Genomic DNA, 25,857 nt, shown 5'->3' with positions numbered 1-25,857 from the left:
AGGATAGAGGGTGAGTACGGCTATGTGAGAGGTAGCCATTAGCATTCGACTCGAAACACTTGAGCAATAAGTAGTCCATGGGAGCACCAGTGATGAAGTATCCAACATCATACATCAATAAGATGTCCAGAGCATATGAGTGGTCAAGTATCCAATGTCATGAAGACAATCCCAATCAATCTTTGACAAGCCAAAGCAAGACCAAAATAAGCTCAAGAATATCCAAAGTCAAGCCCAAACGAAGCTCCAGTAGCATTCGAGTCCAAACAATATAACTAGTATGTGTAGGTAACATAAGCATCAAGCATGTACCAACAGGTCATACATAGACCATAGGTATAACCTTTGTCACAAAGCATGCCAGTGTAGACCAATGTCAAGTAAATGCCAACCAATACGAAGCTCAAACAAGGCTCAAAATACATTCCAGAACCATCCAAAGCATTTACCAACCTTCATTTGCATCCCAATAGTCATATGAAACACTTGGGAAGCACCTGTGTGACCAATAGGCAAAGCATAAAGTGACTAAATAAGCTTCAACCTTGGAGTGTACAATAGTGATTTATGGTGTAAAACTGAGTATTTCAGGCCACTAAATCAGCTCCAAATGATGGCCAATCAATAGGCATACATTCCCCTAACATTCGGAGACCATTCAGGACCAACCAAGCATCAAATGTTAATGTCAACCAAGCATAAACATAAAGTGCTGATATAACACTGTTTGTGGTTGCCTGTGGACTATGGAAAACAGTCCTAGACTAAGGTAAATCAGTCCACAAATCAATGCCAATGATAACCACCAATGCCGAGCATCAAGGGGGTGTTCTCAAGTGCCAAATGAAGTGTTTTCAAGCTGCCAATGAGTGCCAATGGAGGGCTGAAGTAAAAAACGAATTTTTGTAGGTCTTCAAGCTGGCCCAAATAGGGTTGATGTTGCTGGATATGTTGCTGGTCCATGTAGCATTAATGGGGTGGAAGGGGGGCTCAAGTAGGGCCTAAAGAAAGCCTACATAAAGCCTTATCAAGCCTAATCAGGTAGGAGCCAATATATGGAATGGGGGAGCTCCAATGGTTGGAACTATGGCTACCCCTTCTTGCTATGCCCTGCAAACTGAAATAAACACTCAAAAGAATGCTTCAATACCTTTGAAGGAATGCCCTGGGGGTTCCCAAATGGGTTGGGTAGGTGCTTGGGAAGCCGGCGAAGCTTGAAGGAGTCAGATATGATTGCCAAGAGTGGGAACCAATGGTGTAGGGATTCAAATGAATGCTGAACGAGTCATGGACCAAGCTTGAATGCTCAAGCAACCATGCTTTGATACCAGTTGAAAGGTGAGAAGGATCGAAGCTTGCATGGGAGAGCTATGGCAGGAGAGCAAGAGCGGGAGAGAGAGAGACTCACAATGTGGAAACTCCAACAATCACAATGTATGATCGACCTTCCCTTTATTCATTTGTCACTAAAAGAATAAAGAATAAAGTGACGATGACAGGTGCCCACTACCTTCTGCAGTGTGCAGGCGCAGGTACTGTCAGTGTAGTAATACACAGGTGACTAGGTGGAGGTGCCATTACCCCCAATATGTTGATTGATGGCATAAGAGAAGATGATTGCTGAAGCTCTAAATCAGTTTATATCTAGCAACAATAGAGAGATCATCCACATCAAGAATTATGATCAACAAACAAGCACCTTCAAAATGTTGTCTAGGAAAAGCAATGGATGAAGATAATAATACATTAATCAAATTAGGGTTATTAAAACCTTTGGTTCCAAGGATTTTTCACTGCATGGATTTCTCTCTCTCTCTCTCTCTCTCTCTCTCTCTCTCTCTCTCTCTCTCTCTCTCTCTCTCTCTCTCTCTCTCTCTCTACTTTAGCTTTTCCCCCCTTGTCTTCTCTTCCTACCACCATGAGCCAGTCGCATGGGAGTGACAACAAGCACTTGTATCCAATAATTATTTTTCCCATCTAATCAAGCACGCAACCACTTGCCCAACTTCCCACTTATAAATATGAACATGGTCCTTTCTCACACGCGCTCTAGAGATTCCAATATTGATTTGAGTTAAATAATGTATTTAGTCATTCTACCATTCCATTTAATCCTTCTCTTATTCCATGGTACTAAGTCAAGTTAGTTTCATATATTTGTTTTGAAATCCACACACTACTTCAAACTTGCAATCGCACATTCATCACCCCTTCTCTAGGCATAAGGACATTGCTACCTAATATTTTTGAGCTTCAAAAGCTATCTATAGCTCAAAAGCACCCATACTCTAGGTATTGAGCCATGAATACCTTGAGTTGGTGTTTTAGGAAAATCTTCTCATCCATTGGGAGTATCCTTGGCATATGACTAGATCCTTCTTAGTCATTGCTTACTACAAACTAGTCTAAGGGCATTGTACTTACATTTTCTTGATCTCTAAAAGGCTCAAAAAGACTCAATCAACTAAAATCAGGGCATTGTAGCAAGGAATACATGGAGTGTGTAATTGGATACCTGTTTTTGCATTTAGAAGCACTTTGGAAGCTAGAATTGAATTACCTAATGTATTTGTGTAGCTACCATAGGCTTTCTCTAATGAGTTTTCTAAGAGCATTCTTTGAGTCTATGATGAAAAGAAATAATCATCCCCATTGTTTCTTATTTTTGGAACTTTTCTTTTAGATAGTTGGATGGATACTCATAGATTTTTAACATATGCAAGCATCACCTTGATTAAAAAGCCTTTCAACCTCCACAATTTTGATGTTTTTAAAATTTGAATACCTCTAGTTTCTTTGATTCAACCCTTCTCTTGCCTTTGGAAGCACTTGAGGTAAACCTTGGACTCTCCCAATCATTGCAAGCCGCCTTGGCTAGACATAGGATCTTGATAGTCACTGTGCTTGTCTCTTAAAACCCCATAAAGTGTTTGAAAAAACAACTTTAGGTATTGCAAACTACATATCTTGAGTTTGAGCTTGGATACCTAATTTGTGTAATTGGAAGTTATGGCTTAGACTTGGACCCTCGTAGGAACGTAGCCCCCTTGCTCGAGGAAACACGCTGCTTATGCAAAGGGCAAAGATGCTTTCACAAGCTGGACCCATGGACTAGTCTTTCTCTAGATCTAGTTCATGAATCCATTTGGCTCAAGGCACTACATCATGTGCCACTCATGTTTTGCATTTAGGAAGCAAGAGACACCATTGACAAGCAGAGGTTAGATTCTAATAGTAGTGATACAATTCACCAGTAGAGTTACCCATCATTGGTGCCAGTGGAGCGCCCGCGGCGATGGTGCCCACGACGATGAGCGCCCATGATGATTTGTGTGCAGCCAGTGTGTAAATGCGCCCTTAATGTGGGAATGGTAGGAGTAATGTTGCGTGAATCTGCACTTTTGAGTCTATTTTGTTTTGCCAGTTTTTCCTTTTTCCTCTTTCCCCACATCCATGGAGGGAAGATGGGAGAAAGAAGAGGGAAGGAGGGGGAGGCAGAGGGGGGCCGGACGTTGGTAGTTGAAGGGAAGATGAACCGCAGGCAAGAACTTGCAGGTATGTGCGACGTCCTGTCTTGTCTTTTGCAGCCGCAAGCCATTTACTGCGGCTCTGTAGGTTTTTAGCTCGGGGCACAGGAATCGCTCACCGGACAGGCAGAGAAATCGGTCGATCTGCTTTTGCCGATGAGGCCTTCTTCTGAAGCTCCCTCTCCTACCAGCACGCTGATCAAGGAATGAGTAGGTCGTTGTCATCTCCTCCTGCTGCTGTTTTTTGCTGTTGCTGTTCATTGATGGCCAGCTAGGGTTAGCAGAAAGTCCATTTCAGGGAAAGAGATGTGACTTTTCATTGTCAGGGTACATTTCCCTCCCCTAAATTTACCACCTTATGTGCATGCATGCCTCCCTTCTGAGCGTCATACAGCTCGATTGCAGTGATTACCGTCTGTATCTTCTTCACTTTAAGCACCATGCCTCTTGTTTGCCATTTCCTGGCGTTGAAAACATTTTTCCGAGCATTTCCTGACATCCACACGAGCTCTTTCCATGATGCCTCCATTTTGTATCCATCCGCCTTTGCCTGCACGGTCAAACTTGTAGCCTTACTTTAGCCTGCTCTACTCTTGCTCTCCTTTATTAGGTACTCACGGCAATGGACTGCAATCGTGAGGAGGCATTGCGAGCCAAAGAGATTGCCGAGAGCAAGTTTGCTTGTCAGGATTTTTCCACAGCTAAAAAGTTTGCTCTTAAGGCTCAGCAGCTTTTTCCTGCTCTTGAGAACATCCTGCAAATGATAGCCATTATCGATGTGCACATTGCTGCTCAGGTGCAAATTGGGGCAGATGAGAAGGACTGGTACCAAATTCTGCAGGTTGATCCCTCAGCTGATGATGCTCTCATCAAGAAGCAATATAGGAAGCTTGCCCTATTTTTTCATCCTGACAAGAATAAGTGCATCGGGGCAGAGTCTGCTTTTAAACTTATTGGAGAGGCTTCTCAAGTTTTGTCTGATAGGACAAGGCGGCTAATACATGATGCAAAAAGGGGAACCTCAGCAAGGAAAAATGCAAATGCAAGTAGTGCTGGTGGGAATCGCTACTGGAATAGTCAGCAGTATCATCATCAGCAACAACCAACTGGAGTGCGGTCTACTGTAGCCAAGGAACAGCAGCAGCAATACCAACAACAGCAATATCAGTACACCTTCACATTTTGGACGGCTTGTCCTTCATGTCAAATGCGTTATCAGTACTACCGCACTTATGAAAACCAGAACTTGCTGTGTCCGCACTGCAAACGGCCATTTATTGCCAAAGATCTAAGCCATTTGCAAAGGAACAACACCATTCATGGATGGCCTCCACAGTCCTCTTTTGACAGTCGGGGGTTCTCCTCCTCAGATAGATCTGGAAGTACAACTTTTACTTTTAATGGCTTCGCCAGTGGAACCAGCAGAACATCAGATATCTTTCAGAGACACTCGTGGGCTTCTAATCAGACCATGCCAACCACAGGTATGCAGAATGGAACATCATGTGCAACCAATGCGTACAGAGAAACATATTACCAAGATGCAGCCAAAATTCAGAGAGAGATTGCCCTTCAGAAAGAGGAACTGAGGAGAAGAAGGGAGATTGAGAAAGAGCTTGCCAGAAAGGAAAAAGAAGAGCAGAAGAAGTTTAGGGTGGCAGAGAAGTTGCAGGAAGCAGCAGCTTTTAAGGCATCTCAGAAGGAGAAGAAGAAAAAAGCAAAGAAATATGAATCTTCCAGCAGTAGTGAGGCAGAAGAGGAAGACGACAACTGGGAGAAAGTGGTACTTGAGCAGGAAAAAGAAGGTGCGAGAAAGATGTATCCAACAAGGAGGTCCTCTAGGTCCAAAAGGAATGTCACATATGATATAGATGAGAGTGATGATGATTTTCAGGGAGTACCTTCATCCAAGAAAGCGAGGGTTGAAGATGCGGGAGCTCAAAATGAACATGAGGAGGAAGAGTTAATGAGAATAAAGCTTGCAAAATTTGCCCAGAATCACATCAGAAGGAATTTAAAATTGAATATGAAGTTGCAAACAGGAAAGCTCACTGGGGCTGTTTCTCAGGAACGTAAAGGGAAGAAAATGGATGCTTCTACAGTTGATGACACAAAACGAACATCAATTAAAGGCCAGGGTCTCAACAATAATAGGTCTTTACATGCAGATGCAGTGTGGAAGTCTGATGGTTCCAGCTGCACAATTCCAAAGAAAAAAAGACAAAAGTCTCTGAACGGTCGTTCTCCTTTGAAGAAAAAGGCAGAACAACCAGTCACTTGTGCTGCTGAAAATTACTCTGTTCCAGATGCTGACTTCCATAATTTTGACAAAGGCCGAGAGGAAAAAGATATTGAAGCAGGGCAGATATGGGCTCTATATGATGAAAAAGATGGCATGCCCAGATATTATATCAGGGTCAAAGAAATACCTTCACGCTTTCCGTTTGAAGTCTCGATTGCGTGGCTTGAGCTTCGTAAACCTTCTGAAGAACAACGTGAACTGTTAGACAAAGGTTTTGCATTGGCATGTGGAGAGTTCAGGACCCATGCTAGTCAAGTTATGGAAAGTGTAAATTCATTCTCACACTTGGTAAATTGGCAGAAGGGACCAAAAGGAATCTATAAGATTTATCCAGGCAAAGGTCAAGTCTGGGGGCTGTACAAAGATTGGGAAGCTGGGCAGCGACAAGTCAAGGTTGGCGATGAACCGCTGAAGTATGTTTTGGCAGAAGTAATTAGTGACTGCAGTGAGGAATCTGGAGTCACAGTTGTACTTCTTGACAAGGTGGTTGGGTTCCGAACCCTGTTCCAATTGTCGAAAGAACCGTTACAAGTACCTTTTTTGGAGTTGCTCAGATTCTCACATCAGGTGCCTTGTCATAAGCTGAAAGGGGATGAAGCCCCAGGTGTTCCCCAAGGGTGTTGGGAGCTTGATCCTGCTTCAGTTCCTCTGAGTTTGATATTTCCAGGTTGTGAGGTGAAAAGGTGAGTTACCTGGAGCTCATACTTTTGTCTGCAGCTAACTGCATGAAGCATTGAGTAACTGTGGAGCAAAGTCTTTTACCTGCAATTAGTGCTTGTTTTATGGGAAGCCTTCATTTTTTTCAGTCGCTTCATCAAAGTAACGCATGAAGCTGACCTTGTGATTCATGTCCTTCTCCCATTGAAGTGTCTCATGTTGGATTCACTTTTTTGCTAATGGAAGGTGCATGGTCATCTTGTACATTATGTTAGCTTTTAATGGTTGCTCTGCCATGGGTGCTACTTGCATGCAGCAGACCTGCTGCTGCACAGGCCTGATGTTGGCTCCTTTTCACTGAACTTTAAGTGTGATCCCTAGCTCCATAGTGGTATGAACAATGATTTTATAGTCAAAAGAAGCCACATCTTTCATAATATCAAACAAATATCACTGTTGTGTTTCTGCTCGCATAAATTCTTGTGCAACTGATGATCAAGCTCTTCAATCTTCTTAGATTACTGCAAAGATGCAGTGAGAAATGAAGCTCTGATAGCATGCTATTTAACTTTCTAGAAACCAGCTTAGTGTACCCGAAATTCATGATCTGTAAAAAGATTTTGCTAAGGTCACCTTTTGGATAGCATCTGGCTTGGTTTATTTTAGAATATCATGTGTGCAAAGGAGTGATCTGAACAATGTTGGGTGCAGCCCAGTGTTTTTTGATTATGATAGCTAGATAGTACTGTTACAGTTCAAGTAAGCATGCACTCCCTTCCGAGCAGAATATTTCAGTGTTTGCATGCATACTTACTTTTCCTCTGTATGCAAGGAGAGCCAAAAGCTTGACAGGTCATTTGTTCAGTAACTTAGTTTGTTTGAACAAAACTTTGCAGGGTTTTTTGTTATTAACATGCAAAAGAGTAAGTAGTTTCTTGATGTAGCTTTCTCAGTGCTTCTTAGGAGTTGACAGTGAACTATCCACAGATGTTTGCGTCTTTCTGCCAAACCTTGATGCTAGATTTCTATGGGAGATATACATCAGGCCTGCCCCTCTAGTGCTTGAAGCTTGGGCAAAACTTATCATTGCCACATTATTATATTCTCCAACACACCCCTCTTAGATAACTTTTCAGTGGACGTAGATGATTATTCTTGAACAGGAGATAGGTAGGTTGGTAGATAGAATCATGATGGACTTGCAGCCCTTATATTGTAGAGGATTTTGTTTTATTTAATTCTGATGCCCTTTAGAAGACAATTGACGAATATGGAGGAGCAGCAGCATGCAAGAGACTAAAGTTGAGTTCTTTTTGATCTGTATGTGCATTCAAGAAAGGGCTCCACCTTGCATATCATGGATGGAGTTTCTAAATAAAGTGGTCAATGTTGGCCCTGCTGTGGTCTCCTGGTAGATGCTTAAACTGTAGCAAGCTTTGAGCTCTTGTTACTAAGGCAAAGTTTGGCCTCAATCTTTCAGTATTGTATTTGTTATATATGTGCTCAGCGAGGAAGCATGTTACTTGGGTGCATTCTGTAGAGTGGTGCTACTGCATGTCCAGTTACAAATGAGTACTTGTTAGCTATATTTTCAACATGGAAGTATTTGTTATATATATTTTCAATGTGGAAGTATTTGCTGCATGATTTGTCAAGTAATGCTCCATTTATTCTTGAGTAGTTGGCTTTTGGTAAAATTTCTTGAGTATTTGCTACATGATTTGTCAAATAATGCTCCATTTATTTTCAAGTACCTGGCTTTTGGTAAAATTTCTTGCTGTCAACAATGGGCTCCTATATGTTTGAAGGTTCCAACCTTATGAGCATTTGAGGTTTGGTAAACTTGCAGGTAGAGTTGTTATGAGTCAGAAAAACAGTTTGAATTTGCAATTGGGCAAGGTTTGTAAATACACATGTGCCATACTGTTACCGGTTGAGAAACAGCTGGCAGGATGGTCGTGGAGCAAAGTGGCAGTGAAGCAACTTCAGCTAACAGGCAGACAGCAGCAGGTGGCATAAACTCTCCTAAGCAACAGCAGCCTGGCTAAAAGCAGTCTGATCGGCCTATGAAAATGAGTGGGGCTAATTACAAGCTTAAGAAGCAAGGTCTGCTGTGGCTTGTCCTCCTGAAAACAAGTACCAAGTCAGAGAAGGATCTAGCCAGCTTGAGGCAAGACCATCCAGAGCAGTAACAGGCTGGTTAAAATATACTTTGATCAGCCCATGGATATGAGGTGCGATTGGGAGGAGGAATGTCTGCTGTAATCTATCACACCTGAAAATGCATGCCGAAAGAGTCACTTTGACAGCTTTGAATTTCTCATCCATTTTAGCACTGCTATTTTCAATTCAGGCAGGATCTTTTTGGCATTCCCTTTTTGCACAGATCAGCCAGAAAATATTTAGCTGATTTCGGTGAGCTAGGACTCAATTGAAAACAAACTAAATTAACAGCCTTGTACCTGGAAACAAAGCAGCTCTTCTGTGTGCGAACTTTCAAGGTCAGGCAAGTTCTGTTATCGTACCCAATCTTGTGGTTAGAGGCTGAATCTACTAATTTCGTGCTCACCTAAATTTTTTGCAAACATGTTATAAGTTGATTGCAATACACTTTGTTTACAGAAACTGTGGGGAAAATTAATCTCTTGAGAAATTTGAGGTGAGGAGCAATGCTATAGTTATTCTCATGGATAAACTGTGTTGAAATTCACATGTTTGTTCTGTAGAGCATTTGATTTTGAGAATGGGATTCAGCATGTGTGCATACTAGACTGTGAGCAGGTGGTTAGTGTATGGCCTGCAAATGCTGAAAGAAACTGTGCTTATTGCACAAGTACATAACAGCAGCTCCATTTTCCATCTGAAGAGTACATAACTTTGATTGCAGATCATGTAAGGATTCGAGTCATTAGGAGAGAATGCAGGGCTTTCTCTAAATCTGCGTGTCTTACGGAAATAGATTAGCTTCTTTTAATATTTGACATCACAAAGTATAAAGGATATCTACTGGGGCAGGAATACTTCACCAGGAATACGTCAATTATACTGCCATTGATTGGGTGATAAACACACATGGCCAACAGTAGGATGATCCACAGTGGTGGCATGGATGCAATTTTTACAAGTGCATTGGGATGGATGCAATTTTTACAAGTACTTGTTTACTAGTTGCATATATGAAGCTGCAAGTTATGGAAGTTTACTTGAAGTACAAACATAGTGATAACTGTTGTTTGGGCACGTAAAAGGATTTTAGTCCTGGGTTTCCTATGCCATTGCACTGATTTTGAATTGGAAAAAGATGGTTTCTTGGATCAGCAGGAATGAAACAATTATATGGAGCGTTTGAGTGTGAATGGCCTTGTGCAAGGAATCTTGATTACCCTATTGTTTGCAAAAAGAATTTGCTTGGTTGGCTATGTATGGGCCAAAAGGCAGGTTGATGTACTCCCAAAAAAGGGAGGGTGTTGTCTTAGAATCTTGCCAAAAATGGGAGATTTGGCTTGCATTACAAGCCAATTTGGCACTTGGATGTAGCCCTTTCAAATGGTTTCAAATGATCCATGGCAAGATAGGCAAGGTTGAAAACTCACAAAGAATTGTCTTCCCTCTTATGAGCCTTATCCATCCCTGATGTTGAAATAGAAAATTGGAACCATGATGAGGCTGCTCTTGAAATTGAGGGTATTTTCTTTGTGTATTATTGAGCGATTCTTATTGGGGGGAGTTCAAGGAAAGAAAATAATAGCAACAGACTCAATACGCGTTGATGTGGAATTGACAGGATAATGTGAATCTTTCACAGATCTTATTTCCTTTGTTGCAAAAATTTGGAAGTGTGTGCTCATTGATATTTAGTAGATACAAATTAAATCTATCTCAATTTGTTCTATAATGTGATTTGTGATGTGTGAGGATGCTTCATACTCTTGGAATGAACTTTTGTACCAGCAAACAAGGTTTGGGAACATTGTATCTGCCAAGCATATCCAAGGATTACTTTTAATGTAGGAAGAAATTCTATGTATCTAATTCCTTCTTTGCTCTTGTACGATGATGATGAATGTAAAGCATGTAATAGAGATGAAGGCTTCCTTTTGAAGGAGACATAGGATTGCCATGTAGTGACCAAATGCATGCATTACTAATCACTTTGCTACTCAATGTTCCTTAGGACATTGCAAGGGAAATTTTCATGGATTTTTGGAAGAGGTATGTGTAATACTAATTGTGATCATGGAGTCTCAATGTTGTAGTCTATTTCTGTTCTTTAGAATAGAAAGTAGGTTCATCAAGCAATCTTGATAAGCCTTTTATTTGAGATCTATTCATGGGTGGGTGTATGATTGTATAATGACAAAATGCTATGCTTGCAAGGTGTAGGAATGGAGGCTTTATTTTATTGGTGGGGGCAGCAAGATGTAGTTTTTGCAATTGTTTTTTGGTCAATAGATAAAAGTATGATCAAATCCTAGTGATCATATGTTAGGAGTAGAAAAACTAATGGGGGTATAACCACCTTTGATACAATATGCTATCAAGTCAACATTACCAATATCAATGTCCATGCTTGAGATTTTCGAGGGTTGAGGTTGTTGCCATATTTAGGTAGTAGTGTGTGTGTGAAAACACTCATGATTGTTGGGGCAAATTTTTCATCTTGAGGTTTTTTTGTTTCTTTGCCTTGTATATTTGCATATTTACATTTTAGGTCATACTTTGTCTTATAAATAATCTGTATTGATATCTTTCAATACACTTTGAGTTGTGCTCTCTCAAGTTTCTTCTTCAATATGTGTACTTGCATTCTTACAACCCTAAAGTCCAATAATAGCTAGCTTTAATCTATTGGACAGAGTTGTTAACACCCTTTGCCCAATTTCTTCAAATTGGTATTAGATTTGACGAGTGTTTCCAAGTCAATAAAATATTATGGGTATGCTTATAAGGGTTTGATATTGTTAGATTTTTGATTTGGATTCATTTTGGCCTTTGTTTGCACTATTGCTACACATGATATTTCATTCTTCTGTGCAAAATTTTTGACATCAATTAATTTTATAGGTAAGAGCACTTGTAGTCTTCTTTGTAATGTGCTATGCAATACATGTTGGTTTTGTGCATATTTTCCTCTATAGAGGTAACTTGTACATCAACTATAGTCAATGGGCATGGTTAGTGACAATGATGCAATTTGTATGTTAGTTATTGAGGACAAGTTGGATGAAACAAACTATTCGTTGAGGGCTTATATGATGCATTATCTAGTGGTTATAAAGGGGCTTTGGAACATTGTATATGGAATTGAAAGATGTCCTAGTAGTGTTTCAAAACCTACGAGTGCAAGAGAAGCATTAGGAACACATGTTGAGGATGTTGCAGGTTCCAATTGTGCTTTGGTTAATGTTATAGCACTACTACCATCTATTCTTGGATAAATTTGTTGGGATTGTAGAGATGTAGAGGCTTATACTTTGATTATGCTATCTGTTAAATGTAACGTGATTCCACATATTGGCTCATGTTAGATAGTTAAGGATGCTTAGGATACTCTTGCACATTTGGGTCAAGTAAGAAAAAAGGCTTGTGTTTCTTATTTGCATAAGTAGTGAGAGAGTGAATATATGAATGAAGGTGACTCCATGTATAGTTTTTTGATAGAGATCAAAGATTTGAAGGCGCAATTGATTGTTGCAAATATGATTTTGTTAAGATATTTCACTTGTGTAGATTGTTCTCAAATGGTCTGAAGCAAGTACCTCGAGCTTGGTATATGAAGATACATCCATACTTGTCTAGATGTGGTTTTCATAAATAGTCCAACTAAAAGAAGCTTATATGTTAGACATGAGGATGATGTGCCTCTAATTATTGTTGTTTATGTTGATGACATGTTTCTCAATAGTCCTAAAGAGACACACAGTGTTGATTTTAAGGCTAAGTTAAGCTTTTGACATGTTACATTTGGCCTATTGCATCATTATTTGGGCAATTCATAGCACGAGCCCATAGTATTAGTAAGCAGTAAAGTGGATCTTTTGCTACTAGAGTGGTACTTGGCACCTTGGGCTATCTTATTCTAAGGGTGGATCATTGCCATTGAATTTATATGTTTTTTTTTGGATTTTGATTGGGTTGGTTGTTATAATACTTGTGTGTATCTAGTATTCCATGCACATACTATGGACATTGAGATGTACTATTGTTATGCGAAGGAGAGACTCTTTGTAGGAGAGACCAGTTTGGACTATGTGTCAACACAAGATAGTTTTGTAGATCCTTTTAAAAGGTTTCACCTCTGGGCTTATTTCCCTTCGTAGATTGATCTAGTCCATTGGGTATGGCACTTCCCTATACATAAGTACCAACTCTTGCTCAGTGTATCACTCGTAGAGGGGATTTATTGCCATATTTGAATAGTGATGCATGTAAATACACTTGGACCATCGGGATGCTTTTTTTCCTCTTTAAGAGTTTTTTTTTTTTTTTGGTGGCCTTGTATGTATATCTATTCACTTTTAGGGTATACTTTGTCTTGTAGATATTCTCCATTGATACCTCTCAATACACATTGAGTTTTGCTCTCTTAAGCTACTTCTTCTCCAAGCCATGTACTTACATTTCTATAGCCCTAAATCCAATAGAGGTGCAACACAAGCAAATGTGGTCACGGCAATCAAGCCATGCCAATGCTTGTCATAATAAAATGATCAATCAACCAAGTGATTGATTAGAATAGTCCTCAATTGTCAATAGTTAAGAATGGCATTTCCTTTGATTTTCACACTTCATGGATGTGTAAACAATGTTTATGCATCTTAAAATCCAGTTTTTACTTCAATATTCTATTGAAACTTAGTGTCCTCTTACCTTGTTCTCCTTTTATGAGTTTCTCTTATTGTTTTTCTTGGGCTCAATGTTACAATAGAAAGGTGGAAGAAACACTTTTGTTAGCAACCAAATAGTTTATTAGAGTAAATGAACCTTGACAAATGGCAAATTTGCCACTAATAGTTCAAGTATCCATATTTTAATATGAAGTTTATTCAAGATGAAATTTCAAGGAATGTCTAGAATTAGTTTTGCTCTACTTGTATGAATCTCACTTGACAAGTATTTTGGCTAGTTCCTTTTATATAGGAATCACTTTAATGTCATATGGAAATACAAACTTGAATTGGAAATAGAAGTTGAAGTTCATGTACTATTTAGCTACTAGAGATGTTGCATATAAAGGATAAGAAGCTTGGATGTACACGTAACATCCATTGAATGCATAAATAAAATTAGAATGGAACTAAAGAGGGAGTGCACCCTAGAAGGCTCACCAAAACTAGATTAGCCAAAATCAATTGATATATGATTTCTTGAAATTAAGTAAGATGAAATGGATAAATAATATCCAAACATAAACTTTCACAACCCAAGCATGTGCATGCTTGTTAATCCTAAGCCACACATGGTGAACCGGACTACATGAATGGTATTTTGGAAACAATGGCAAGAAGGCAAAGCAACAATGCAAGTAGTGATGGTGGAGCAAGGGGGAGCTCCCAACTCTACTATTCTAAAGTAACTGAAGATAAGGAGATACAAAAGATAAGTACGCAACCCTAAATGGACTAGGTAAGGTATGTACAAACCCAATGGGAAAAATATATCTTAAGGAGGGTAAAAACTCAAGTGGTTCCAAGTGTGTCTACACATCACTACCATAGTATGTGCTACAGATTGCCCTGGGAGTGATGATGAAAAGAAGTAAGCACTAAAATAAAAAATTAATAGGTAAACTTATTTGATTAATGTTTGGATATATAGATCTCATCATGGATATCTTAGCCAACTTCTAGGGAAATGGATTTGATTCATGAATCATAATTGATTGTATGGACTTATCAATTTGTGAGCTCTTGATATTTCAGTAGCTTGCTCATTTGGTATCAAATTCTTTTTGTAATCAAATAAGTTCAACACCTTGAAAATGTAGATAATCTTTTGCCTTTTCGTATATGATAGATCATGGTGAGAGAGCTTTGATGTTTAAACCTTTGTGGAAAGTTTCAAACATCTCATGACTGATAAACTTTGTGAATAAATTTGCCAAGTTGTCTAGTGTAGGTAGGCACATAGACCAAGTTGATCTTGCTTGCAATGAATCAATTCCACATAGTGGTAATGCACCCCAATGTGGTCTATGCGAGCATGTAAGGTTGAATTCTTCACAATTAGCAGATCACTCTAACTATCAATATAAATAGTGGTAATCAGATGACTAATCAATAAGCTTAAGCAAATGAGTAAATTTATAGCCCTTGACTCTTAATTTACTCTATTAATAAGAATTAGACTTGTAAGACTCATTAGAACATTGCTACACCTAGGATTGATATTTTAAAGGCTTGAACAATTGAAAGATTAAGTGACATTTAATTAAATGCTTAGATTACATGCCAAAAGGGTCAATTCTAATTGTGTAGTTAGCTTGAAACCTTAAACTTGAGAAAAGGGTACTCTTAAGAATTAACCATCTTAGGTGAATCTTAGAAAATAATTTTCAAAGCAATCTCTTGAACAACTTATCTAGTTGGAATAAGATAGTTAAGTGTTTAAGGCTACTTGGATTTGAAACTATATTAGAGGAAGGATTCTAACTAGAATTTAGATTTACAAAAAGGAAAAGTTACATCTTTAACTCAAAGATAGGGAAAGAAAACTATAGAAAACTCCAAACAACCCAAAGGATATCATGACCAACCAAAGAGATGTAATAACATTTTTGATTGAAATCAAAATGATTACTTAACCAAGTTTGTGTGATTGTGAGCATCGAGTACCTTGAGTGACAACAATTTTCTTGTAATAATTGAAGTAGCTTAAGGAAAAGACTTGATTGCAAAATGATTATTTCCCCTAAAAAGGGTCGTGTTTATGAAAGGAAGGATATCTAAGTCAAGTTGCATTATTTACACACGCTGGACTTGCTTTTTGATAAGAGATATTGATCATATAGTTTTGTACAAATGGTATAAGGGGTAGGGATGGACACCCCCAATTCTCTCACCAGGTTCCTCCATGAGGAACTACCTATGTGGATGCTAAGACTAGCCATGCAAGTAGAGGTCTCTTCGTAGTTGTACTTTATTCCAAAGAATCATGGGGATTGGTGGGGCTTTGGTGATAATAACCATGATATTGAAAAACATATAGCTACCCCATAATCTCTGTGGACTCCAAAAGACCCTTAGACTAGCTAGGGGTGGTGGTGGATTGCCTGATTAGGCTCAACATGGTGATGACCTTATGGTCAAATGAATCATTTTCTTACTAGGAATAAAATACTATTTATTGCAAAGGATTGGGTTTTCTATTTTTGTATCCATGATTAATGTATGTGAATAAATAGTATGCTTAAGGACGTAATTAATGAAATTGCTTTTATATATCCCAAAACTAAATGTGATAAAAGTAATTAAAAAACTAAAGTATACCTATGGATGTGTGCGTGGGAAGTGAATGGAAAACTTCTTTGATGAAAGTGTTCTATGGAAGGGTGGACCCTTTAAGTTAGGCTCTTCTCAACTAGGAACCAAGTTACTATATTCAATGCATTGACTTGCATAGGGTTTGTGTCTTAGAATCATTTTAAGGGTTGGAGTGAGATTATACTTATCCATAGAGGGGTTGAAAATGTACTCCCCCTCATCTCTCACTCTCTCTAACCCAGGTGTGGTGTTGGCTTGCTTCGATCTTGACTAACCACATAGGCATAAATTTACTTGTGACACTGCCAAGTCCACACTTGGCCAAGTGTGATAGACATTCTTGATGATATCTTGGACCTTTAAGATTAAGATGCAAGCTAGGTTCTACAAGATTAGCCACTAACTTATATGTATCTAGATGAAATATTTTTACAAAATTCTAAATGTACTTCTTATGTTGCATAACAATACCATTCTTTTTTGTTGTGTAAATGGAATGCCCAAATAGTAATGCAAAAAGCCCAAGTCTAATGTCTCAAAAGAAAAATGTAAATTAGCTTTAAATGCTGAAATTTTAGCCTCATCTAGATCACAAAAAATCATCTACATACATATCGATCACTAGGAGAAAGCCTTTTCTTATATAAATTGTACTCTCGCTTGAACTATTGCAAAAACCACAAGCTAGAAAATATGCATTTTATTTTCTCATACCAAGGTTAAGGTGCCTATTTAAGACCATAAAGATTCTTTTTCAACTTGCAAACTTTTGTCTCATGTCCTTCCATAACAATACCAAGAGCTTGTGAAAAAGATACTCCATTGTGTGAGTTATCATTATGAAAACGAGTCAATGTCCAATTGAAGTACATTCCATCCATAATATGTAGCCAAAGTAGTACGAGATTGGATGGTAGTCAAATGAGAAGCAGATGCAAAAGCCCCATCATAATTAATCTCCTTTTATTGAGCATAACCTTTTGTAACAAGTTGAGTCTTGTAGAGATTAGTGCTACCATCTACTTTCCTATTCAACTTGTAAACCCACCTAGCGCTAGTGTAATTTTGCTATTAGGAAAGTCAACAAAATTCCATGTCTCATTTTTAGGATAGAATTATACTTATCTTGCATGGCATCTATCCTATTAACACTCTTTTTTGCTTCATCATATGAGACTTGTTACTCTTTGTGATGGATAGAAACAACCAAAGTATGGTTATCAACAAATGAAGCATGAAAATAAGTCCCATCATGTGTTCTACTAGGGAAAAAAATGGTTAACTTAGTCTTTGTGGTTGTTTGTAAAGCCCATGTGGGAAATTTCTTTGACTCATCAATTTCCGCTCTCTCATCAAACACTGCCTCATTCAATCCTTGTGTCAATGAACTAGTTATTGGAAAATATCTCCAATTTCATATGAGGCTACTATATACAAATAGCAAACAACCATGATATCCAATGATATGTCCACCAACAAACAAGGGGAGGAGCGTATTTAGTTTTGTTGCCATTTACATGTGAGGAAGAAATTAACTTTATGTTTAGTAAAGACCATATTGCCTTTCCCAGCATTGGCCTTTAGCATTGGGATGCTAGCCAAGCATTAGGCTAAATGCCAATTTTGGGCTAGCATCCCATTTATAAGTAAAAATTATAAAATTATATATAAGTGAAGATAATAGAGAATAAGGGTACTATTCATTATACCCACAAGGATCTATTGTGCTTTTCTCTCTCTCAACCCTCTTACACTCCATAACTTCTACCTTCCACCATTACTTTCCTCTCAACTAGTATCAAAACAATGTTCATGGAAGCTTATGCTTAGATGGAGGAGCATGAGGAGTGAAGCTTCATCATGAGATTGAGGATTCAAGCTTCTTCTATGGCCTTGATATTTGCTATTTTCATATTGATAAAGGTACTATTCTCATCACCTAGATTTATTTGCTTTATCTAGGGTTGTAAGAATGCAAGTACACAACTTGGAGAAGAAGAAGCTTGAGACAATACAACTCAAAGTGTATTGACATGTATCAATAGAGAAGATTTAGGAGATAAAGTATACTCTAGAAGTGAATCTATGTATATACAAGGTTGGTGAAAAAAAACTTCCTAAAGAGGAAAAAGGTGCCCCAATAATTGTAAGTGGGTTCAAACATCATGATCGAAATATGGCCTAGAAGTGGTGAAGTGAACATGAGCTAGCGCCCATATATAGGAAAGTTCCATGCCCAACAGACTAGATCAATCCACAAAGAGGAGTAAGCCCAAAACCTTGTAGAAACATTCAAACTTCTCACTAGACAAAGCCTTTGTGAATAGAGTTTCAAGGTTCCCTAGTGTTGGCACATGGGTAGCTGATCTCTTCTATAGAGAGTCTCTCCTTTTCGTAATGATAATGCAATAGCATTGGATTCCATGTGAGTCCATGTGCACTCTAATTGTTAGTATAGATGGTACTGGCACATTGTCCAATACCCAAATCAACCACCATTAAGAGGTATTTGAGCCACACACACTCAATTCTAGTTATGAAAGCTACCCTATACTCAGCTTCACAACTAGAAGTGGCCATAGTGGGCTGCCTCTTGCTTAACCACAATATGCTTGAGTTGCTGCAAGCATAAAGCAAAAACCACTTGTAGATATAAGAGTGTTGCAATAATAAGCCTAGTCAAAATCCTAAAATGCATGTAAATCTAGCAATAATGATATCTCCTTCGGATAAAATAGCCCAAGATATTGAGTACCACTCAAGTAGCAAAACATTTTCTTCACTAATTTCCAATGGTTAGTGCTAATGATATTACCTTGGGATGAAATAGCCCAAGATGCTAAGTACCGATAAAATAATGAAACATTTGCTTCACTACTTGCCAATGGTTAAAAACCTCTTGAAGAAGGAAAAAAGTGCCATGGTGGTCATAAGTGTGTTCATACACATCACTGCCAAAGTATAAAAATATCTATATGTAAGCCAAATAGGTACTTTGGATTTTGGAGCTATTAAGGTTTGATCTGGGTACTGCAAGGGCCCATTTTGATTGCATTTGGGTAGCCATTAGTGGTTGGAAGTGGATTAGAATAACTTGGTTTAGAATGCTTGGGAAGAAGTTTTGGTACATACTTTTGATGTATGCAAGCACATTTCCTACTTAAGTAGGAGGGTAGCTTGCTATTTGAAAGCAGGGGTATTGTTTCCAAAGTAGATGGCTTAAGTAGGGGGTTTAAGTAGGGCCTTTAAGTAGGGGGCAAGATATGGTAAAAAAAGAGAGTTGATAGCTCCTTAAAATCCTACTCAAAATGGTGTGGTTGAGAAGATGAATAGGACCAATTAGGAAAGGATACATGAGGTTTGATCTAAGCATTGCAATAGCTCAATTTTGTTAGAAGTGAAGTAGAATAACTTGGTTTTAAATGCTTAGTGACAAGTTTTGGTACATGCTTTTGATGTATGCAAGGATAGTTCCTACTTTAAGTAGGAGGGTAGCTTGGCATTTGAAAGCAAGGGGATTGTTTCCAAAAGGAGATGGATTAAGTAGGGGGTTCAAGCAGGGATTTTAAGTAGGGGGCTAGCCATGGTAACAAAAGAGAGTTGATAGCTCCTAAAAATCCAACTCAAAATGGTGCGGGTGAGAAGATAAATACGACCAATTAGGAAAGGATCCATGGTATGCTATCTAATGTTGGTTTCATTAATGGGTTTTGGATTGAAGTTTGAAGATAACATTGCACTTGATCAATAGGTCTTCACGTAAGTCATTGGATGGTTGAATTCCAAAGGAGTTATGGTTTGAAAAGAGACTTGGATATAATCACTTTCATGCCTTTGGTTATGAGCCACTGGCCTAGTTATAATCATTTGTATGCATTTGGATATGAGCTATTTATTTATTTGCATAAAGATAAGTAGAGTAAGATTGACCTTAAGTCCAAAAAGTGTATCTTTCTTGAATATGGGGAGTCAAAAGAAGTGGACTATTGCTTATGGAATCCTATTGTGTCACCTTCACAAATGCAATGTAGACAGTGCTGGACTTAACTAAAATCATATTTTATTCAAGAGCTTTAATCATATCAACTATGGATACCTCACACATAATCAATATGTCTCTCTCTTCCATCAATCTACTCACTCATCTCACAATATCATTAAATCAAGAAAATGCAAATTAAGGAAAGGTGTAGTGAGGTCACCTCCTTATCTTCACATCGACGCTATGACTCAAAGGCTTGCAAGTGGCTTCACAATTTGAGTAGTGCCCCTTGACTCCATGGCTTCGAATCCAATACATGAGTGCTCCATCTTCAAGAGGAAATGCAAAGAAGAGAAGAAGAAACTTAACCTATCCTTCACTCTACCTTTCACCAAAGAAGAAGGGAAAGAAGAGAAGAATGAGAAGCAAAAGAAAAGCTTCACTCCCCAAGTCCCTTCCTCTCATACTCTCACTCACTCTCTCTCCTAGGATCATGCACAAGAAGATAGAATAGAAGTAGAATGGATACTTTGTTGCTAGACTATCAGAATTGGATGTGCTCAAAGCTAGTTACTAGTTGAAGATTTTAGCTCGGGGTAGAAGGTGCAACCCTTCACATTTGCATCTATGATTGCGATGGAAAACCATACATGAATCCTTTCCTTAGGGAAGTTCTAGGTTGTTTTGGCATGCATAGGATATTTTGATGGATTGGGAGATAGGTTTAACTTCAAGCAGGCTTGGAGTATTGTGTCACACTTGAGGATCCAATCCATGTATAGGTTATGGTGCAATTGCTATATGAGTGCATGTGCTTACATTGGCTACATAGTTAGAAGATAGTTTTATGATTTTCTCTTATTAATAGTTCATGAGGTAAGGCAATGGGAAATATTGCTGTTGTTAAGGGGCATGGAAGTCAAATATAAAATTATGAAGAGGAACTTGAGTTACATTGAATACCTTGGAGTTCATGGCCATGGAATTCAATGGATGAGGTGCTTTTCTAAATCGTCAATTAGTAGAGACTACATTACTAGGTGAGACTACAACATTGGGTGATTCTTGATTAACTTGTTCATTGTCTTGCTTCTAATATTATTCTAGTGGCAACGAGAGATTTGGAAAGGAATGAAGAGAAGTGTGTTAGTAACTTAGGAAGATATGTCCAAGCTAAGATACCCTAGATATATACTACTCTTGATGTGATGTGAGTATGTGTGGGGGAGAAGGAAGTATGCCAAGGGTGTTAGAATGGAGTTCGCCGACCAAGATCATTGTTAAGTAGTCCTTGGTACTTGAGGCAAGGTAGCTTGAAAACTGAAGTAAGAGAAAATTTTGTTGTTGATGAAGGTTTGTCTTCTCATTGGATTTGGACATTCTTGTGGAAAGAAAGAGTAGTCGATAAGCATACTTTTCCAAGATGCACTTGCATGTAGAGGATAGGCTTTGCAGTTGTGGTCTTGGAAGTCTTGTTCTTGGTGAGGTTTCTACTTGTTCCTACACTGTTTGGGTGCTATAATTTGTATTTCTTCGCCAATTGTATAAATCATGATTGTATTCAAATGTAGCACATGTATCAAGGACTCAAGAAAGGTTTACTAGCAAGGATAAGTATTGTGCAATGTCGAGTAGTACTTTTCTTATCATAGTTTACTCAAGTGTAGCATAGATCTCAAGCAGTTGTGGTAGTTTTACTAGCAAGAATAAGTATTTTACAATGTTAATTCCTTGTTTAAGCTTGCAACAATGTACTAATCCTTCTATAAGAATTTTCTCAAGGGATATTCTAGGATTTGGCTTGTTAAGTCCATGCATGATGATAGCAAGTACATGAAATAAGGTAGGGGCTATATATGTTGGGTCCCTTGAAGACTACCATATGGTTCTTCTCTCTTCCAAGTTGGTCATTAGCCGAGCTCTAAGTTTGGCCATCGAAGCTTGATTATAGTACCAACATTTCTTGAATTGCTTCATTGCTCTACTTGTTGTTTTAGCTCTTGTATCTCTAATGAAGTTTATTGGAACAACACAATTAGAGCTCTTGAGAGAACACTAAGGACACAAGGAAAATACTACACAAAAATCTATCTTATATCACCAACGAGCATATTCTTGTCCTCTTGATTGCACCATAGAAGGGAAACATAACCAAGGAAAACAAATTCACACAACATCAAGAAACAATTATCACATGATTGCATATTCAACAAATCATCTCATATTCTTCATAATCACCAATAGCCAAAAAAAGAACATATCCAAGTTCCAAATTTGAAAGAAAATCATCTGATGGTATTGCAAAGAATGTCTTTCATGAAGCCTCTAAAGTTGCTTTCTCTCACAATCTCTCCTATATATACAATGTATTAGCATACAAGTGCTAACTTTCTCTCTCAATTACTCTCCCTTATTCTTTCTTGCAAGAATTAAATGCACTAATAATGAAAAATTTCCTTCTTGGTTGTGAAGATACTCCCTATAAAGTATGTCTAATATGAAGAGTCACAAGAGCTGCTACAATGTCTCTTCACAGCCTTATACTACTAGTGTCACTTGAGTCTTTACTTGAGTCTCCATCCTTTTTCACTACTTTATAAGTCTCATGTTTCTTCAATTTCAACTCAGGTGGAATGGGAGCCTCATATTGCTATCTTTCTTGCTCACCATATGAACCCTTGTTACACCACCCTCAGAAGACCAAGATGATAAAATTTGAAAAATTGAAAATGGAAGATAGTCCCAAGGCAAGAGGAAGACGAAGGACAAAGGTGCACTCAGAAAAATCTCAAGACATGAAGTGCAAGAAAAAGTTTCAAATGTAAAAGGAAGCACAAAATAATAAGTGCACCTTAATATGCTAGCAAGAAAAGCACCAGACGCATTGAGATTCATTTTATAAAAGAGTATTGGGCTCTCTCCCATGCAAGTTGTAAAGAATGAGAAGTGCAGGTGTAGGCCTACACTAATAGGAAGGAAAGAGAGTAGAGGAATGGACAAAGGCTGTGGACAAAGGCTGGACCAAAAAGGGGATAGCCATCCAAGGAGGATATAGGGCATGCATAAAAGTCAAGAAATGAATGAAGTAGCTCATTCTTGTGTGTGGCCAAACTTGTTCTCTTCTTGCTTTCTTGCTCTTGCTTCCTGCTTATGTATGAGAGAGGGAGAGAGGGAGTGTGAGAGAGGTAGAGAGTGCATGAGGGACCATGGAGAAGCTCTTCTTCTCCTCCCTTTATTTTCATCTTCTTATCTTATCCTTCTTGTGCAATGGCTATGGAGGTCGAAGCACAGAGCTTAGAGATGAAGCTTGTTTAAGGGCGCATCTTGAATCGTGGAGCTATCAGTGGATTCGTGGGAGGAGGCACTCGATCGGATTCGAAGGTAAGCTCACTACATTTGTGTGTGGAAGAGTGCACATGGCTATGTGAGAGGTAGCCATAGCTCTCATCATGAAATACTTAAAGCAATAAGTAGTCCATGGGTCTTGGTGGTTTGCTCACAAGAGCGCTTGAGTGCTTGTATGCTCCAAATTGAGTGATGAAGTAGGAGTTTGTCTTCAAAACGACACTTGGTTTTAGGTAGGAAGCAGGGGAGTTAGAGGCCATTCAATCTCTCTTGTGGATTAGTTTAGGTTTAGAAAGCTTTTTGTGTATTGGTTAGAGTAGGAGAAGTGTACTTTGATCAGATTGGAGAGATTAAGATTTGAGAAATAAGGACAAAGCAAGAAAAGACAATTCTCTATATAACCAAAAAATAGGGAAATAGGGGAAGAAAGAAAAAATATTTTTAATATCTAGGAAGGAAAGTAGAGTGTAAGGGGAGAAAGAGAAAGCACAAAAAAGGTGAAAAGGGGGAAGAGAGAACTCATTTGCACACTATGAGATTGAGAGAGAGCTATTGAGAGAGAGACAGGGAGCAACATGTCTAGAAGTAGCAACACTAGCAACCCTTGGCATTGACACATTCGGGCCTTCTAGGTATGCCCTGAGTCATCATTGATGATTATTTTATTGATTTAGAAACTTGGGTGCATTAGAGGTTGTCTATTAAGTCATTAAAGTGAATATTCATGTCATTTAGTTGTTTCTGTGTGCTAGTTGGACGGTGACCACGGGCCTTGGATGACCGAATTCTTACTTGGATCGGACGTTTGAGTAACTTATGTCCACTCACATGTCTGAATTGGACAAGATTCCACTTAGACTTGGACCAAATTCGGCCTTGGATGGCCAATTTGGAGGCTTAGACGATGCACACCCCTCATCCGAGTCTAAGACTGACCACTCAAACAACCACTTACCTATAGGAGTCCACTCGGACGTCCGAGATTGGGACTCAGACAAGTTGTCCAAAACCCTATTTTTGATTATTTCATGCCACTTTAAGATGTGTTAGGGCCTACTGCCACTCCAGCAACTAGGTTGGAATTTGGATAGCAAGTAAGACCTTAGAGATGTTTGCACTCAAAAACCTTGACCTAGCGGACTAGGAGTGATTGAAATAATTGACCACTCGATGCTACCTTGGATAGAGACGTAAGTTGACCAACTTGATTGAACACCCATCAGACCACCTATCAAAACCCATGAGGAACCCAAAACCAACTGGTAGGAATAATCACAATCCACACAAAAAACTACAAGGTACGAAATTGATTGGATGTGATTGACTTCATCAAAGGTTACACTCTGTATTATAGACACTTAAGCACATGTGAATGTTGGAAAGGTTGATTTTGCATAACTGACATCGAGTTGCACTGCTCTGGTGTATAAGTGTTTGGATTAACAATGAATGCACTAAGGGGAATAAGCTAAAAATGAATCCAGGAGTAGGAGTGCAACCTGGAAAACCAAACGATGACCCAAGTCACTAGAAATAAAGACCTAGGGGAAGATAAAACCATCAAACTGCTGAGGGAAGGAAGTACTAGCCAGGATTTGAGGCACATATTTAGCTAGCCTAGTTAAGCTCATAGAAGCATTGGTAGGTTAGGAGACAATTGCCATGGTAGGAACCAACTCGAATGAGAATGCCCTTGACCTTGACTTGGACCTTAGTGTGGCAGTATACCCGAATGACATTTGGCAACTTGTCATGCATAGTATGACTAGAAAACAAGGATAGCACATCATAGAAGGCCAGTAACTGATATCATAGTTGACGTAGAGGAGGAGAGGAGATTGGTAAGGATAGCATTCCAACACATTGCGAGTTATAGCCACGAGCAAAGGGCTTGGAGGTTGTGCCAGGAGAGAGAGAGCTCAATGATTTTCAAGATCCTAGCCATCTCATGTAGGAACAAAATGGGAGGAAATGCCAATAAGGAGAGAGAGCCTTAGAAGCCGAACTTACAATGAGCAAGCTACTCACAAAAAGATTGTTAGACAATACCAACACTGAGCAAAGTGGGGCACCTTGGTGGTATCATTGCTAGCCGACGGGCTAGAATCACCCCAAATACTAGGAGCCAAATAAAAATACCCATGGTTGCAAAGTAACATGATAAATACCAATCAAGAAATGACCCCTACAACTTTGTCAAGAAATTTAAGTGGGTATATGAGATTAATAACCTCATAGAACCCGCTGAATGAGCACAAGTGTTCGGTCTTTGCTTGGGAGACAAGGGGCAGACTTGGTTTACCAACCTTGATAATGCCAAACATAATAACTTCACCCATTTTAAGGATCTATTCATTAAGAGATTCTTGGAGGCAAGATATTCTAATAACCTCAAGAGCATCGACAAAATGCAAGCAATAGATGGTCTAAAGTCAGAGCTAACCGAGCTATAAGAGTCAAGATGAAGGCTAGTGCGACCTTATATGCAGTGTGTGCACTGTGAAGGGAACCACCTACCATCGGAATGTCCCAATCCCAGATCGTGGCCTTGTGCCAATTGCG

At 38.8% G+C, this 25,857-nt stretch overlaps 1 protein-coding gene across 2 annotated transcripts; it reads left to right on the top strand.

Annotated features, from left to right (window-relative positions):
• The first annotated feature begins 3,416 nt into the window (after positions 1 to 3,416).
• On the top strand, positions 3,417 to 10,310 carry LOC148026924 (uncharacterized). 2 transcript variants are annotated; one of them, XR_015692919.1, is made up of 3 exons: positions 3,417 to 6,512; positions 8,336 to 8,987; positions 9,374 to 10,310. XR_015692919.1 is itself a non-coding variant. In XM_087691449.1 (2 exons), the coding sequence occupies exons 1-2, from the start codon at positions 4,150 to 4,152 to the stop codon at positions 8,337 to 8,339; spliced, it is 2,367 nt and encodes a 788-aa protein (XP_087547575.1). In that variant the 5' UTR covers positions 3,417 to 4,149; the 3' UTR covers positions 8,340 to 9,363. The 2 variants fall into 2 exon arrangements, 1 of the variants encoding a protein (XP_087547575.1); XM_087691449.1 differs by lacking the exon at positions 9,374 to 10,310 and having other exon boundaries at positions 8,336 to 9,363.
• Positions 10,311 to 25,857: the final 15,547 nt, after the last annotated feature.

The sequence above is a fragment of the Lygodium microphyllum genome, chromosome 13 (assembly GCF_053477565.2).
Source record: "Lygodium microphyllum isolate KBCC chromosome 13, Lygodium_microphyllum_v1.1.10, whole genome shotgun sequence".
NCBI lineage: Eukaryota > Viridiplantae > Streptophyta > Polypodiopsida > Schizaeales > Lygodiaceae > Lygodium > Lygodium microphyllum.
The sequence above is the reverse complement of the archived record's forward strand: the minus strand, read 5'-3'. Positions and strand labels throughout refer to the sequence as shown.